Here is a 12,007-nt window from a genome sequence, read left to right as displayed (position 1 = left end):
CAGATTTCACAAACAGTAGAAGGGTCTTAAAGGGGCATTACATACCAGATGGCATTACATACAGAGTGCAGAGTTCAGGGGGGGGTTACACACAGAGTGCAGAGCTTCACTTGTAAACACAGAAACCAGACTTCTGTGTTTACAAGTGATTGTGGTGAGCAGGCACCAAAGGGTCTGAGCCAGAGGTGGTGGAACCGAGTTCCCCCTGAAAAAAAAAAGCCCTGTATATAATGTTTGGGGGTTCCAAGTCATTTTGAGTGCCAGAAAAGGCCGGGTCAGCAAGTGGTTAATACTGTTTGTTAGCGCCATCAAGTGGCCGTAATGTGGGATTTATATTTTTTTGCTTATAATATAAATACATTTATAATATTATATTATATTACAATTTTATTATTTTTGTGACATAATAATTTTTTTTTTGCAACAATCGCCCTTTTATTCTGGTAAAAATATATATAATGTTTTGGGGTTCCAAGTAATTTTCTAGCAAAAAATACGGATTTAAAAAAAGGTGGTTAATACAGAAAAGGCAGAATCAGCAAGTGGTTAAAAAAATACTTTGTTAGCGCCATCTAGTGGCGACATTGTGGTGTTTATATATTTTATTTATAATATAATACAATTATAATAAATTATTAATTATATGTTATATCAATTATATATTATATTACAATTTTATTAGTATTAAACAGGATTTATATAGTGGCATCAATTAGTATTTTTTGGGTAGAATATTATAATATGATCGAATATACAAACTGTTGCCACTAAATAATTCCTGTATAATACTAATAATAATAATAACAGTGTAATATAATGAATATATTATATTATTAATGTTATATTATAATTGTATTGTATTCTAAATAAAAAAATTGAAATACCACCTTATGGCCACTAACAACGTATTTTAACCACCTGCTGACTCTGCATTTTCTGGTACTATATGAAATGTGTATTTTTTTATTGCTAGAATATTATATTATAATATCATCAAATATACAGATTTGAAACAAAAAGTACAATAAATTCCATTGTAATAGAATATATAATAATTATATTATTAATATTATAAAAATTATATATATATATATATATATATATATATATATATATATATATATATATATATATATATATATTAATTTATATATATATATTTTTTTATAATATAATATTAATAATATATTATATTATATTACAATTGTATTTATTATTATACAGGATTTATATAGTGGCAACAGTTTTTGTATATTAGATCATATAAAAAAAATTTCCAATTGTAATAGAATATATAATAATTATATTATTAATATTATAAAAAAATATATATATATACACAAAATAAATATATATATATATATATATATATATATATATATATATATATATATATATATATATATATATATATATATATATATAAATAAAAAATAATTATATATATTATTATTTTTTTTTATAATAGAATATTAATAATATATATTACAATTGTATTTATTATTATACAGGATTTATATAGTGGCAACAGTTTGTATATTAGATCATATAATTTTTTTTTAATTGTAATATAATATATAATAATATTATTAATATTATAAAAAAAATAAATAGAATATATATATATATATATATATATATATATATATATATATATATATATATATATATATATATATATATATATATATTTTTTTTTATAATAATATTAATAATATATTATATTACAATTGTATTTATTATTATACAGGATTTATATAGTGGCAACAGTTTGTATATTAAATCATATCATTTTTATTTATTTTTTCCAATTTCTTTATTTATGATTTTTTTTTTTAGACAAAAATTCATACAAAAAAAATTCAGGCGGGGGCCGGGCTGCCACTACCGACACCACAAATGCAGAATGCACAATTAGAGACTAGATCACATTATAATATAACATCATTTAATATATCACACTATTTTTTATTTGATGAATAACATTCGACCAAGCAAAAAAATAATAATTAAAAACAATAGTCTAACGCCTGACGTTGCCCCCATTGGCACAGAACGAATGTACTTTAACATGATGAAATATTTATACCGTGTCTGAAAAAATCCGCCTTTTTTTTATATTTTTAACTTTTTTTTTTTTCTTTTACTGCAAATTTATAAAATTGTAGAAATCCGTTGTGCAAGTAATAAAAAAATATATAAGACGAAGGTAAACTAATACTAGTAGAATTAATCCGATACAATAAAGCAATCCCTTACATTGGATTGGTTAGTGCTGGTGAATAATATGATCTCACACTGGCCATACACCGTGCCATCTGATTGGACAATCTCCTAATCTATATAATAGGAGGACACGTGAATCAATCTGTAGCCAATCAGAGGCCCTGGCGCTACTCTAGCTCTAAAGGCGATCGTACGATCAGATTGGCGATTGGTCAACTGTAGACGTCTCCTCCTATCCCACTGAGGCCTGAGACCCCCGAAATGACGAAACTCCGCCCAAAACTGTGCAACTGGGAAGGTTTCAAATGCCGTAGGTGTCCCCTCTGCTGAGATTTCACTTCCTGTGCTGGTGACCCCAGTGAGGAAAGGAATGGGTAATGCTGGAACCTCGGGGGAGGTCCTAGTGGTGTTACTGTCCAATAGCGTTGCCGTTGCTCATTCATATCTGGAATATTAACTCGTGGCTTGGCTCATACTCTGTCACATCGGGAGGTGTCACCGGAACAGGACGTAGGGGTGTGTCTGCAACAGGACGTAGGGGTGTGTCTGGAACAGGAATTAGGGGGTGTGTCTGGAACAGGAAGTAGGGGTGTGTCTGGAACAAGAAGTAGGGGTGTCACCAGAATAGGAAGTAGGGGTGTGTCTGGAACAGGGAGTAGGGGTGTCACCAGAATAGGAAGTAGGGGTGTGTCTGGAACAGGGAGTAGGGGTGTCACCAGAATAGGAAGTAGGGGTGTGTCTGGAACAGGGAGTAGGGGTGTCACCAGAATAGGAAGTAGGGGTGTGTCTGGAACAGGGAGTAGGGGTGTCACCAGAATAGGAAGTAGGGGTGTGTCTGGAACAGGGAGTAGGGGTGTGTCTGGAACAGGACGTAGGGGTGTGTCTGGAACAGGACGTAGGGGTGTGTCTGGAACAGGACGTAGGGGTGTGTCTGGAACAGGACGTAGGGGTGTCACCAGAATAGGGAGTAGGGGTGTGTCTGGAACAGGACGTAGGGGTGTGTCTGGAACAGGACGTAGGGGTGTGTCTGGAACAGGAAGTAGAGGTGTCACCAGAACAGGAATTAGGGGTGTGTCTGGAACAGGACGTAGGAGGTGTGTCTGGAACAGGAAGTAGGGGTGTGTCTGGAACAGGAAGTAGTGTCCGAAACCTCCCCAACTAAAAAAAAAAAACGAGACCAGAGCATTTAACGCTAAAGATTTGGCAGGAGGATGAAGCCACCAACCCATCATGGCTTCCACCATCTTCTTTCCCATAATTCTCTGTAATTAGAGCCGGTGCTGTGCCGTCACATGACTACCCTACAGGGGGATGAAGCCTCCAACCCATCATGCCAGCTTCCGGCATCGTTTTTCCCATAATTCCCTGTACTTGGAGCTGTGCCGTCACATGACTACCCTACAGGGGGATGAAGCCTCCAACCCATCATGCCAGCTTCCGGCATCGTTTTTCCCATAATTCCCTGTACTTGGAGCTGTGCCGTCACATGACTACCCTACAGGAGGATGAAGCCTCAAGGCTGATGCCTCTATCTTCTTTCCCATAATTCCCTGTACTTGGAACCGGTGCTGTGCCGTCACATGACTACCCTACAGGAGGATGAAGCCACCAATCCATCATGGCGGCCTCCTCCATAGTTGGGCGAGTTGTAGACTTGGGACACCCCAGTTAACTTTGTTCTCCATACCTGAAGAACCTGATATTTCTGAAGGTTCCGATAGGTCAGTAGAGCGAGGTGAAGGGGAGTATCGGGGGGTTCATTGTTGGATTTTCAAGATGGGTGGCCAAAAGGGACAGGAGCTTCAAAAAGTTGGGTGCCCAACTTTATATTTTTTTAGGCCTACTGGTGACTGACTCCTGAGGTCCCTCCAGGTCGGATAAAACCAAAAGTTAAAACATGGTGAGATTGTTTCAATGTCCGTTTTACAGAATTAGTTTTTAGGCCGAATCCTCATCATCTGGCACAATTTCATTGGACCACCATCCAAAATGGTTCTCTTTTTCGTCAAAGGAGAAACAGCCAACACCATTTCGAAGGGCTAAGAAAATAGGAAACTGCCGATTACAGTCCAGAATTAAACTCGGTTTGGGTCTTTAGATGGTTGAGGAGCCATTGTGGGTCTGCTCATGGGTCGGTCCGTTTCTTTGACCATCAGGGTTCGGGAAAGGGGGGGGGGATGAGATTGAAACGTTCTGTCTATAGCCCATCCTAGATCTTGATAAACAAGATGGTGGTGACGACCGAGAAGCTCCACAACCTTGCCGATGAGCTGATCGCCAGAACTCGTAACTCCAAGAAGTTAGTATACAAGAAGGTGCTGGTGGTGATGCCCTCCAGGGCACTGCGAGTCAGCTGGTGAAAAAAGTCAGAGGACTTCCTCAGGACCACCCCAAGGCTGATTCCCAGGAGTGGTCATGAAGGGAACGAGCAGAAGGCAACATAGGATGACCCAAGGATGTAAGTAGCCATGGCTCAGCTGCAAGGTCAAGCTAAAGGAGATGATACACCTGTGGTTGAGGAGCCAAGGTGGGTCTGCCCATGGGTTGGTTCTTTTTTTTGACCATCAGGGTTTGGGAAAGGGGGAGGGTGAGATGGAAACGTTCTGTCTATAACCCATCCTAGATCTTGGTAAACAAGATGGTGGTGATGACTGAGAAGCTCCACAGCGTCGCCACAACCTTGCCAGAACTTGTGATGCAGGAGCTCCAAGAAGTTAGTATACAAGAAGGTGCTGGTGGTTCCCTCCAGGGCACTGTGAGTCAGGTGGTGAAAGAGGTCAGAGGACTTCGTCAGGGGGCCACCCCAAGGCTGATGGCCAGAGGGGGTCGAGAAGGAGAAGAGCAGAAAGTAGCGTTGGATGACCCAAGGCCTTAGGTGGTCCTGACTCAGCTTCAAGGTCAAGCTGAAAAAGATTTTGGATAAGGAACATTGGTGGGTCTGCTCATGAGTCGGTCCTTTTCTGTGACCATCGTTCAGCCATTTTTGCCATCAGTGTTTAGGAAGGGGGAAGGGCAAGTTGGAAATGTCCTGTATATAACCCATCCTAGATCTTGATAAAACAAGATGGCGGTGATGACCAAGAAGCTGAAAAGCATCACTACCGCCTTGCCAATGTTCACGAAGCAGGATCTCCAAGAAGGTAATGTACATGGAGGTGTTGGTGGTGATGCCCTCCAGGACATTGGGAATCAGCTGGTGAAATGGGTCGGAGGACTTCATCAGGGGCACCCCCAAGGCCGATGCCCAGAGGGGTCATGAAGGAGAAGAGCAGAACGCAGCGTTGGATGACCCGAAGACGTAGGTGGTCCTGGCTCATCTTCAAAGTCAAGCTGAAGGAGATACACTTGTAGATGAAGAGCCCTGGTGGGTCTGCTCACGAGTCGGTCCTTTTCTGTGACCATCGTTCCTCCATCTTTGCCATCAGTGTTCATGGAAGGGGGAAGGGTAAGTTGGAAATGTCCTGTATATAACCCATCCTAGATCTTGATAAACAAGATGGCGGTGATAACCGAGAAGCCGCACAGCATCACCACAACCTTGCCGATGCGCTGGTCGCCGGAATTTAGTTCATGAGGCAGGATCTCCAGGAAGGTGATGTACAAGAAGGTGCCGGTGGCGATGCCCTCGAGAACGCTGCGAGCCAGCTGGTGCAAGGGGTCGGAAGACTCCATCAGGGCCACCCCGATGCCGATGCCCAGAGGGGTCATGAAGGAGAAAAGCAGAAGGCAGCCCAGGATGACCCGAGGACGTAGGCGGCCCTGGCTCAGCTTCAAGGTCAAGCTGAAGGAGATGATGCACTTGTGGATGAGGAGGGCCAGGCAGATCTCCAGGACCTTCCCGCTCTCCCGCAGGAGGCCGACCGCCAGCCCCTCCAGAACGGAATGCAGGGAGAGTGACGCGACCAGGGTGACCGCCCGCACCGCCGAGTGCGCGTTGACGTCCACGTGTACGTGCGGCTGTTCCGGGCCGGAGTGGCGGACTTCCGAGCCCAGGAGGGAGTGAGTCTCTTCCGATAGGCCCGGCTGGTCCTTGTAGCTCAACACGATCTGCTCCAAAACCAGAACCAGGAAGAACCCCATGGCCAAGATGAACTCCTGAAGAGGGAACTGGAGCTGCCGGGGGGGGGAAAGCCAAAAATCTGGATTAGGTCACTTTGTACACAGGAAGCTAAACTACAAACTCCGCCCACTGGAGGGGGAGGGCCTTAGGATGTATAGGAGCGCCATACTCACCGTTATATTTAACTTGCCGAGCGCCTCGTTGATTCCGGAGAGGTAGTCAGGCAGCAGGTCCAGCAGGCAGGTCGCCAGGAAGACGCCGCCGGCAAAACAGCTGATTAGGCTCAGCGCTCGGCGACGGGCACCTGCGGAGATAGCGGAAGTTCAGAGATTGGAATGAGACCGCCACGGGGATAAGGATATTGGTTGTTCCCCTCCCCCCACCCCCCAGGCCCGTTTCTTACTCAGGATGTCAGTGCTCCCCTGGCGGCGCAGCAGGAAAAGGGGGATCAGGCCGCTGATGAGGGTCAGGAGGAGTAAAGTGACCAGGGAGCCGATCTTCATCTCCAGGTCGGTGACGACGGAGGGGGGCGGGGCCTCCAGGCCCGGCCTCCACACAAGCCTGGCCAGGTCTCCTTCCATGGTGGCACCAGCTCTGGGGAGAGAACCACATAATGGGCATCAGATGTCACCAAAAACAGTCACCGGGTGTGGGGGGGCTAGACAAGGGTATGGGGGAGGGAGAGGGGGGGTAATGGGGCATTGGTGGGCAGTATGCATGAAGGAGGAGGAGAGGTGAAGAGGGTTGGATTGGGGCAGTAAGGCAGGAAGGGGGGGCAGGAAGGAGGGGCAACATGTACGGGGTAGGCAGAAGGGGTTGATCTGAGTGTGTGTTGGGGGGGCTAATAGGGGGTAAAAAGAGGGCTGTAGAAGGCAGTAAGAGGCATGGGGGGGTGGGGTAATGAAGGGTATTAAGAGGGCAGAATGTATAGGAGTGGCTAGGAGGAATGGGGGAGGGGTAATTGGGGTAGGAAGAGGGCAGTATATATAGGAGTGGGTAGTAGGGGAGGGGTAATTGGGGTAGGAAAAGGGCAGTATATATTATGAGTGGGTAGGGGAGGGGTATTTGGGGTAGGAAGAGGGCAGTATAAAGAGGAGTGGGTAGGAGGAATGGGGGAGGGGTAATTGGGGTAGGAAAAGGGCAGTATATATAGGAGTGGGTAGTAGGGGAGGGGTAATTGGGGTAGGAAGAGGGCAGTATATAGAGGAGTGGGTAGGGGAGGGGTAATCGGGGTAGGAAGAGGGCAGTATATAGAGGAGCGGGTATGGGAGGGGTAATTGGGGTAGGAAGAGGGCAGTATATAGAGGAGTGGGTAGGGGAGGGGTAATTGGGGTAGGAAGAGCACAGTATATATAGGAGTGGGTAGGGGAGGGGTAATTGGGGTAGGAAGAGGGCAGTATATATAGGAGTGGGTAGGGGAGGGGTAATTGGGGTAGGAAGAGGGCAGTATATATAGGAGTGGGTAGGGGGAGGGGTAATTGGGGTAGGAAGAGGGCAGTATATAGAGGAGTGGATAGGGGAGGGGTAATTGGGGTAGGAAGAGGGCAGTATAAAGAGGAGTGGGTAGGAGGAATAGGGGAGGGGTAATTAGGGGTAGGAAGAGGGCAGTATGTATAGTAGTGGGTAGGAGGGACAGATATTTGTGGGATTCCCCCCTCCCCCGTGGTTGCGGACTCTCAGGGATGGTGGTGTGTTCCGTTACTCACTGCTATTCTCTCCCTGTCATGCTGTGAGGCCCCCCTGGAGGCTGTCCCATCTCCTGCCTGAGCTCAGTGCTGATATCTGACCCTCCGTCCCCCTTCCTGGGGCAAAATTCCAGGCTATCTGTTGTGTCACTCGGACAGTTTTGGGGGGGTATGTTCTCAGGCAGGACACTGGACAGCCCCCGGGGGAGGGGTATGTTCTCAGGCAGGACACTGGACAGCCCCCAGGGGGGGGTATGTTCTCAGGCAGGACACTGGACAGCCCCTGGGGGGGGGTATGTTTTCAGGCAGCACACTGGACAGCCCCTGGGGAGGGGTATGTTCTCAGGCAGCACACTGGACAGCCCCCGGGGGGGGGGGTATGTTCTCAGGCAGGACACTGGACAGCCCCTGGGGGGGGGGGTATGTTCTCAGGCAGGACACTGGACAGCCCCCGGGGGGGGGAGGGGGTATGTTCTCAGGCAGCACACTGGACAGCCCCTGGGGGGGGGGGTATGTTCTCAGGCAGGACACAGGACAGCCCCTGGGGGGGGTATGTTCTCAGGCAGCACACTAGACAGCCCCTGGGGGGGGTATGTTCTCAGGCAGCACACTAGACAGCCCCTGGGGGGGGTATGTTCTCAGGCAGCACACTAGACAGCCCCTGGGGGGGGTATGTTCTCAGGCAGCACACTAGACAGCCCCTGGGGGGGGGTCCTCACAGGATGACAGGGAGAGAATACCAGTGACTAACAGTCACCATGGTGACGGGCTCTCCGCCCACTAGAGGTCGAACCCCCGCCCACCTAGCCCAGGTCTCCGGAAAAATGGCCGCCGGGGGCCAATACTAAACACCGACTAATACCCGCCAGAGGGGCAAATACAGGACCGACCGCAGGCAGGTGGGTGTCCTGACGGCTGGGGGAGGGATGGGGCGGGGATTAAAGGGGGGGCTGGGAATAGAGGGGGCGGTGTATATGGGGTGAGGGCGGGGTATGAGGGGTGGGGGTGCTGGTTATGGGGTATGAAGGGGGCAGGGAGGGGTAACATATTCGGTACTTACCCCGGAGTGATCACCACTGACGGCCCGGACTCACACAAGTCTCTCCACAGGTTTCCCTTTGGCTCCTCCTTCCTCCTGCCCGAAGAGCGCATGCTCTGAGCGGCCGCCATCTTGGTACACCCGGAAGTGGGCGGTACAGAGCTTTTAAATAGCCGAGAGAATCCCCAGCCGGGTTCAGTCTTCTGTGTCTGTCCCGGCGGGTGAGTTTCTGTGAGTCTGAAGAGGGGTGAATTACCCCTGGGGGAGGGAATGGTCTGTCTACTGACCCCTATTGGATGAGGGGGTCATGTGACCCCAGTATACTGAGGGGGGGTCATGTGACCTCAGTATAGGACCCCCCATGTATACTGAGGGGGGTCACGTGACCCCAGTATAGGACCCCATGTATACTGAGGGGGGGTCATGTGACCCCAGTATAGGACCCCCCCATGTATACTGAGGGGGGTCACGTGACCCCAGTATAGGACCCCATGTATACTGAGGGGGGGTCATGTGACCCCAGTATAGGACCCCATGTATACTGAGGGGGGGTCATGTGACCCCAGTATAGGACCCCCCCATGTATACTGAGGGGGGTCACGTGACCCCAGTATAGGACCCCATGTATACTGAGGGGGGGTCATGTGACCCCAGTATAGGACCCCCCCCATGTATACTGAGGGGGGTCACGTGACCCCAGTATAGGACCCCCATGTATACTGAGGGGGGGTCATGTTACCCTAGTATAGGCCCCCCATGTATACTGAGGGGGGGTCATGTGACCCCATGTATACTGAGGGGGGGTCATGTGACCCTAGTATAGGACCCCCATGTATACTGAGGGGGCGTCATGTGACCCCAATATTAGGACCCCCCATGTATACTGAGGGGAGTCATGTGACCCTAGTATAGGCCCCCCATGTATACTGAGGGGGGTCATGTGACCCCAGTATAGGACCCCCATGTATACTGAGGGGGGGTCATGTGACCCTAGTATAGGACCCCCCATGTATACTGAGGGGGGGGGTCATGTGACCCTAGTATAGGACCCCCATGTATACTGAGGGGGGGGGGTCATGTGACCCTAGTATAGGACCCCCATGTATACTGAAGGGGGGTCATGTGACCCTAGTATAGGACCCCCCATGTATACTAAGGGGGGTCATGTGACCCTAGTATAGGACCCCCCATGTATACTGAGGGGGGGTGCACTTGACCCTAGTATAGGACCCCCCATGTATACTGAGGGGGGGGGTCATGTGACCTCAGTATAGGACCCCCCATGTATACTGAGGAGGGGTCATGTGACCTCAGTATAGGACCCCCCATGTATACTGAGGGGGGTCATGTGACCCTAGTATAGGCCCCCCATGTATACTGAGGGGGGTCATGTGACCCCCAGTATAGGACCCCCCATGTATACTGAGGGGGGGGTCATGTGACCCCAGTATAGGACCCCCCATGTATACTGAGGGGGGGTCATGTGACCCCAGTATAGGACCCCCCATGTATACTGAGGGGGTCATGTGACCCTAGTATAGGACCCCCTCATGTATACTGAGGGGGGGGTCATGTGAACCTCGTATAGGACCCCCATGTATACTGAGGGGGGTCATGTGACCCTAGTATAGGACCCCCCCCCCCATGTATACTGAGGGGGGGTGCACGTGACCCTAGTATAGGACCCCCATGTATACTGAGGGGGGGTCATGTGACCCTAGTATAGGCCCCCCATGTATACTGAGGGGGGGTCATGTGACCCTAGTATAGGACCCCCCCATGTATACTGAGGGGGGGTCATGTGATCCTAGTATAGGACCCCCCCTGTATTTTGAGGGGGGTCATGTGATCCTAGTATAGGACCCCCCCTGTATTTTGAGGGGGGTCATGTGACCCTAGTATAGGACCCCCATGTATACTGAGGAGGGGTCATGTGACCTCAGTATAGGACCCCCCATGTATACTGAGGGGGGGTCATGTGACCCTAGTATAGGCCCCCCATGTATACTGAGGGGGGGTCATGTGACCCTAGTATAGGACCCCCCATGTATACTGAGGGGGGGTCATGTGATCCTAGTATAGGACCCCCCCTGTATTTTGAGGGGGGTCATGTGATCCTAGTATAGGACCCCCCCTGTATTTTGAGGGGGGTCATGTGACCCTAGTATAGGACCCCCCATGTATACTGAGGGGGGGTCATGTGACCCTAGTATAGGACCCCCCCTGTATTTTGAGGGGGGTCATGTGACCCTAGTATAGGACCCCCCATGTATACTGAGGGGGGGTCATGTGATCCTAGTATAGGACCCCCCCTGTATTTTGAGGGGGGTCATGTGACCCTAGTATAGGACCCCCCATGTATACTGAGGGGGGGTCATGTGACCCTAGTATAGGACCCCCATGTATACTGAGGGGGGGTCATGTGACCTCAGTATAGGACCCCCCATGTATACTGAGGGGGGGTCATGTGACCTCAGTATAGGACCCCCCATGTATACTGAGGGGGGGGTCATGTGACCTCAGTATAGGACCCCCATGTATACTGAGGGGGGGTCATGTGACCCCAGTATAGGACCCCCCATGTATACTGAGGGGGGGTCATGTTACCCCAGTATAGGACCACCCATGTATACTGAGGGGGGGTCATGTGATCCTAGTATAGGACCCCCCCTGTATTTTGAGGGGGGTCATGTGACCCTAGTATAGGACCCCCCATGTATACTGAGGGGGGGTCATGTGACCCTAGTATAGGACCCCCATGTATACTGAGGGGGGGGTCATGTGACCTCAGTATAGGACCCCCCATGTATACTGAGGGGGGGTCATGTGACCTCAGTATAGGACCCCCCATGTATACTGAGGGGGGGGTCATGTGACCTCAGTATAGGACCCCCATGTATACTGAGGGGGGGGTCATGTGACCTCAGTATAGGACCCCCATGTATACTGAGGGGGGGGTCATGTGACCTCAGTATAGGACCCCCCATGTATACTAAG

General features: G+C 48.9%; 1 protein-coding gene across 2 annotated transcripts; it reads right to left on the bottom strand.

Moving 5' to 3' along the window:
- Positions 1-1,947: 1,947 nt before the first annotated feature.
- Positions 1,948-9,156, bottom strand: SLC39A1 (solute carrier family 39 member 1). 2 transcript variants are annotated; one of them, XM_040332473.1, is made up of 5 exons: positions 9,032-9,156; positions 6,690-6,880; positions 6,460-6,590; positions 5,671-6,339; positions 1,948-5,493 (listed from the first exon to the last, which is right to left on the bottom strand). In XM_040332473.1, the coding sequence occupies exons 1-4, from the start codon at positions 9,139-9,141 to the stop codon at positions 5,704-5,706; spliced, it is 1,068 nt and encodes a 355-aa protein (XP_040188407.1). In that variant the 5' UTR covers positions 9,142-9,156; the 3' UTR covers positions 1,948-5,493; positions 5,671-5,703. The 2 variants fall into 2 exon arrangements, with proteins under 2 accessions (XP_040188407.1, XP_040188406.1); XM_040332472.1 differs by having other exon boundaries at positions 1,948-6,339.
- Between the last annotated feature and the right edge of the window lie 2,851 nt (positions 9,157-12,007).

This window comes from Rana temporaria, chromosome 13 (assembly GCF_905171775.1).
Source record: "Rana temporaria chromosome 13, aRanTem1.1, whole genome shotgun sequence".
In the NCBI taxonomy this organism is placed as follows: domain Eukaryota; kingdom Metazoa; phylum Chordata; class Amphibia; order Anura; family Ranidae; genus Rana; species Rana temporaria.
The sequence above is the reverse complement of the archived record's forward strand: the minus strand, read 5'-3'. Positions and strand labels throughout refer to the sequence as shown.

Excerpts from the sequence above, each read along its gene's own strand:
- SLC39A1 (XM_040332472.1), bottom strand. The coding sequence starts at position 9,141 with ATGGCGGCCGCTCAGAGCATGCGCTCTTCGGGCAGGAGGAAGGAGGAG. Across the intron at positions 6,881-9,031 it reads TCAGTGGTGATCACTCCGGG|AGCTGGTGCCACCATGGAAG; the intron begins GTAAGTACCGAA and ends TTCTCTCCCCAG. Across the intron at positions 6,340-6,459 it reads TCGGCAAGTTAAATATAACG|CTCCAGTTCCCTCTTCAGGA; the intron begins GTGAGTATGGCG and ends CCCCCCCGGCAG.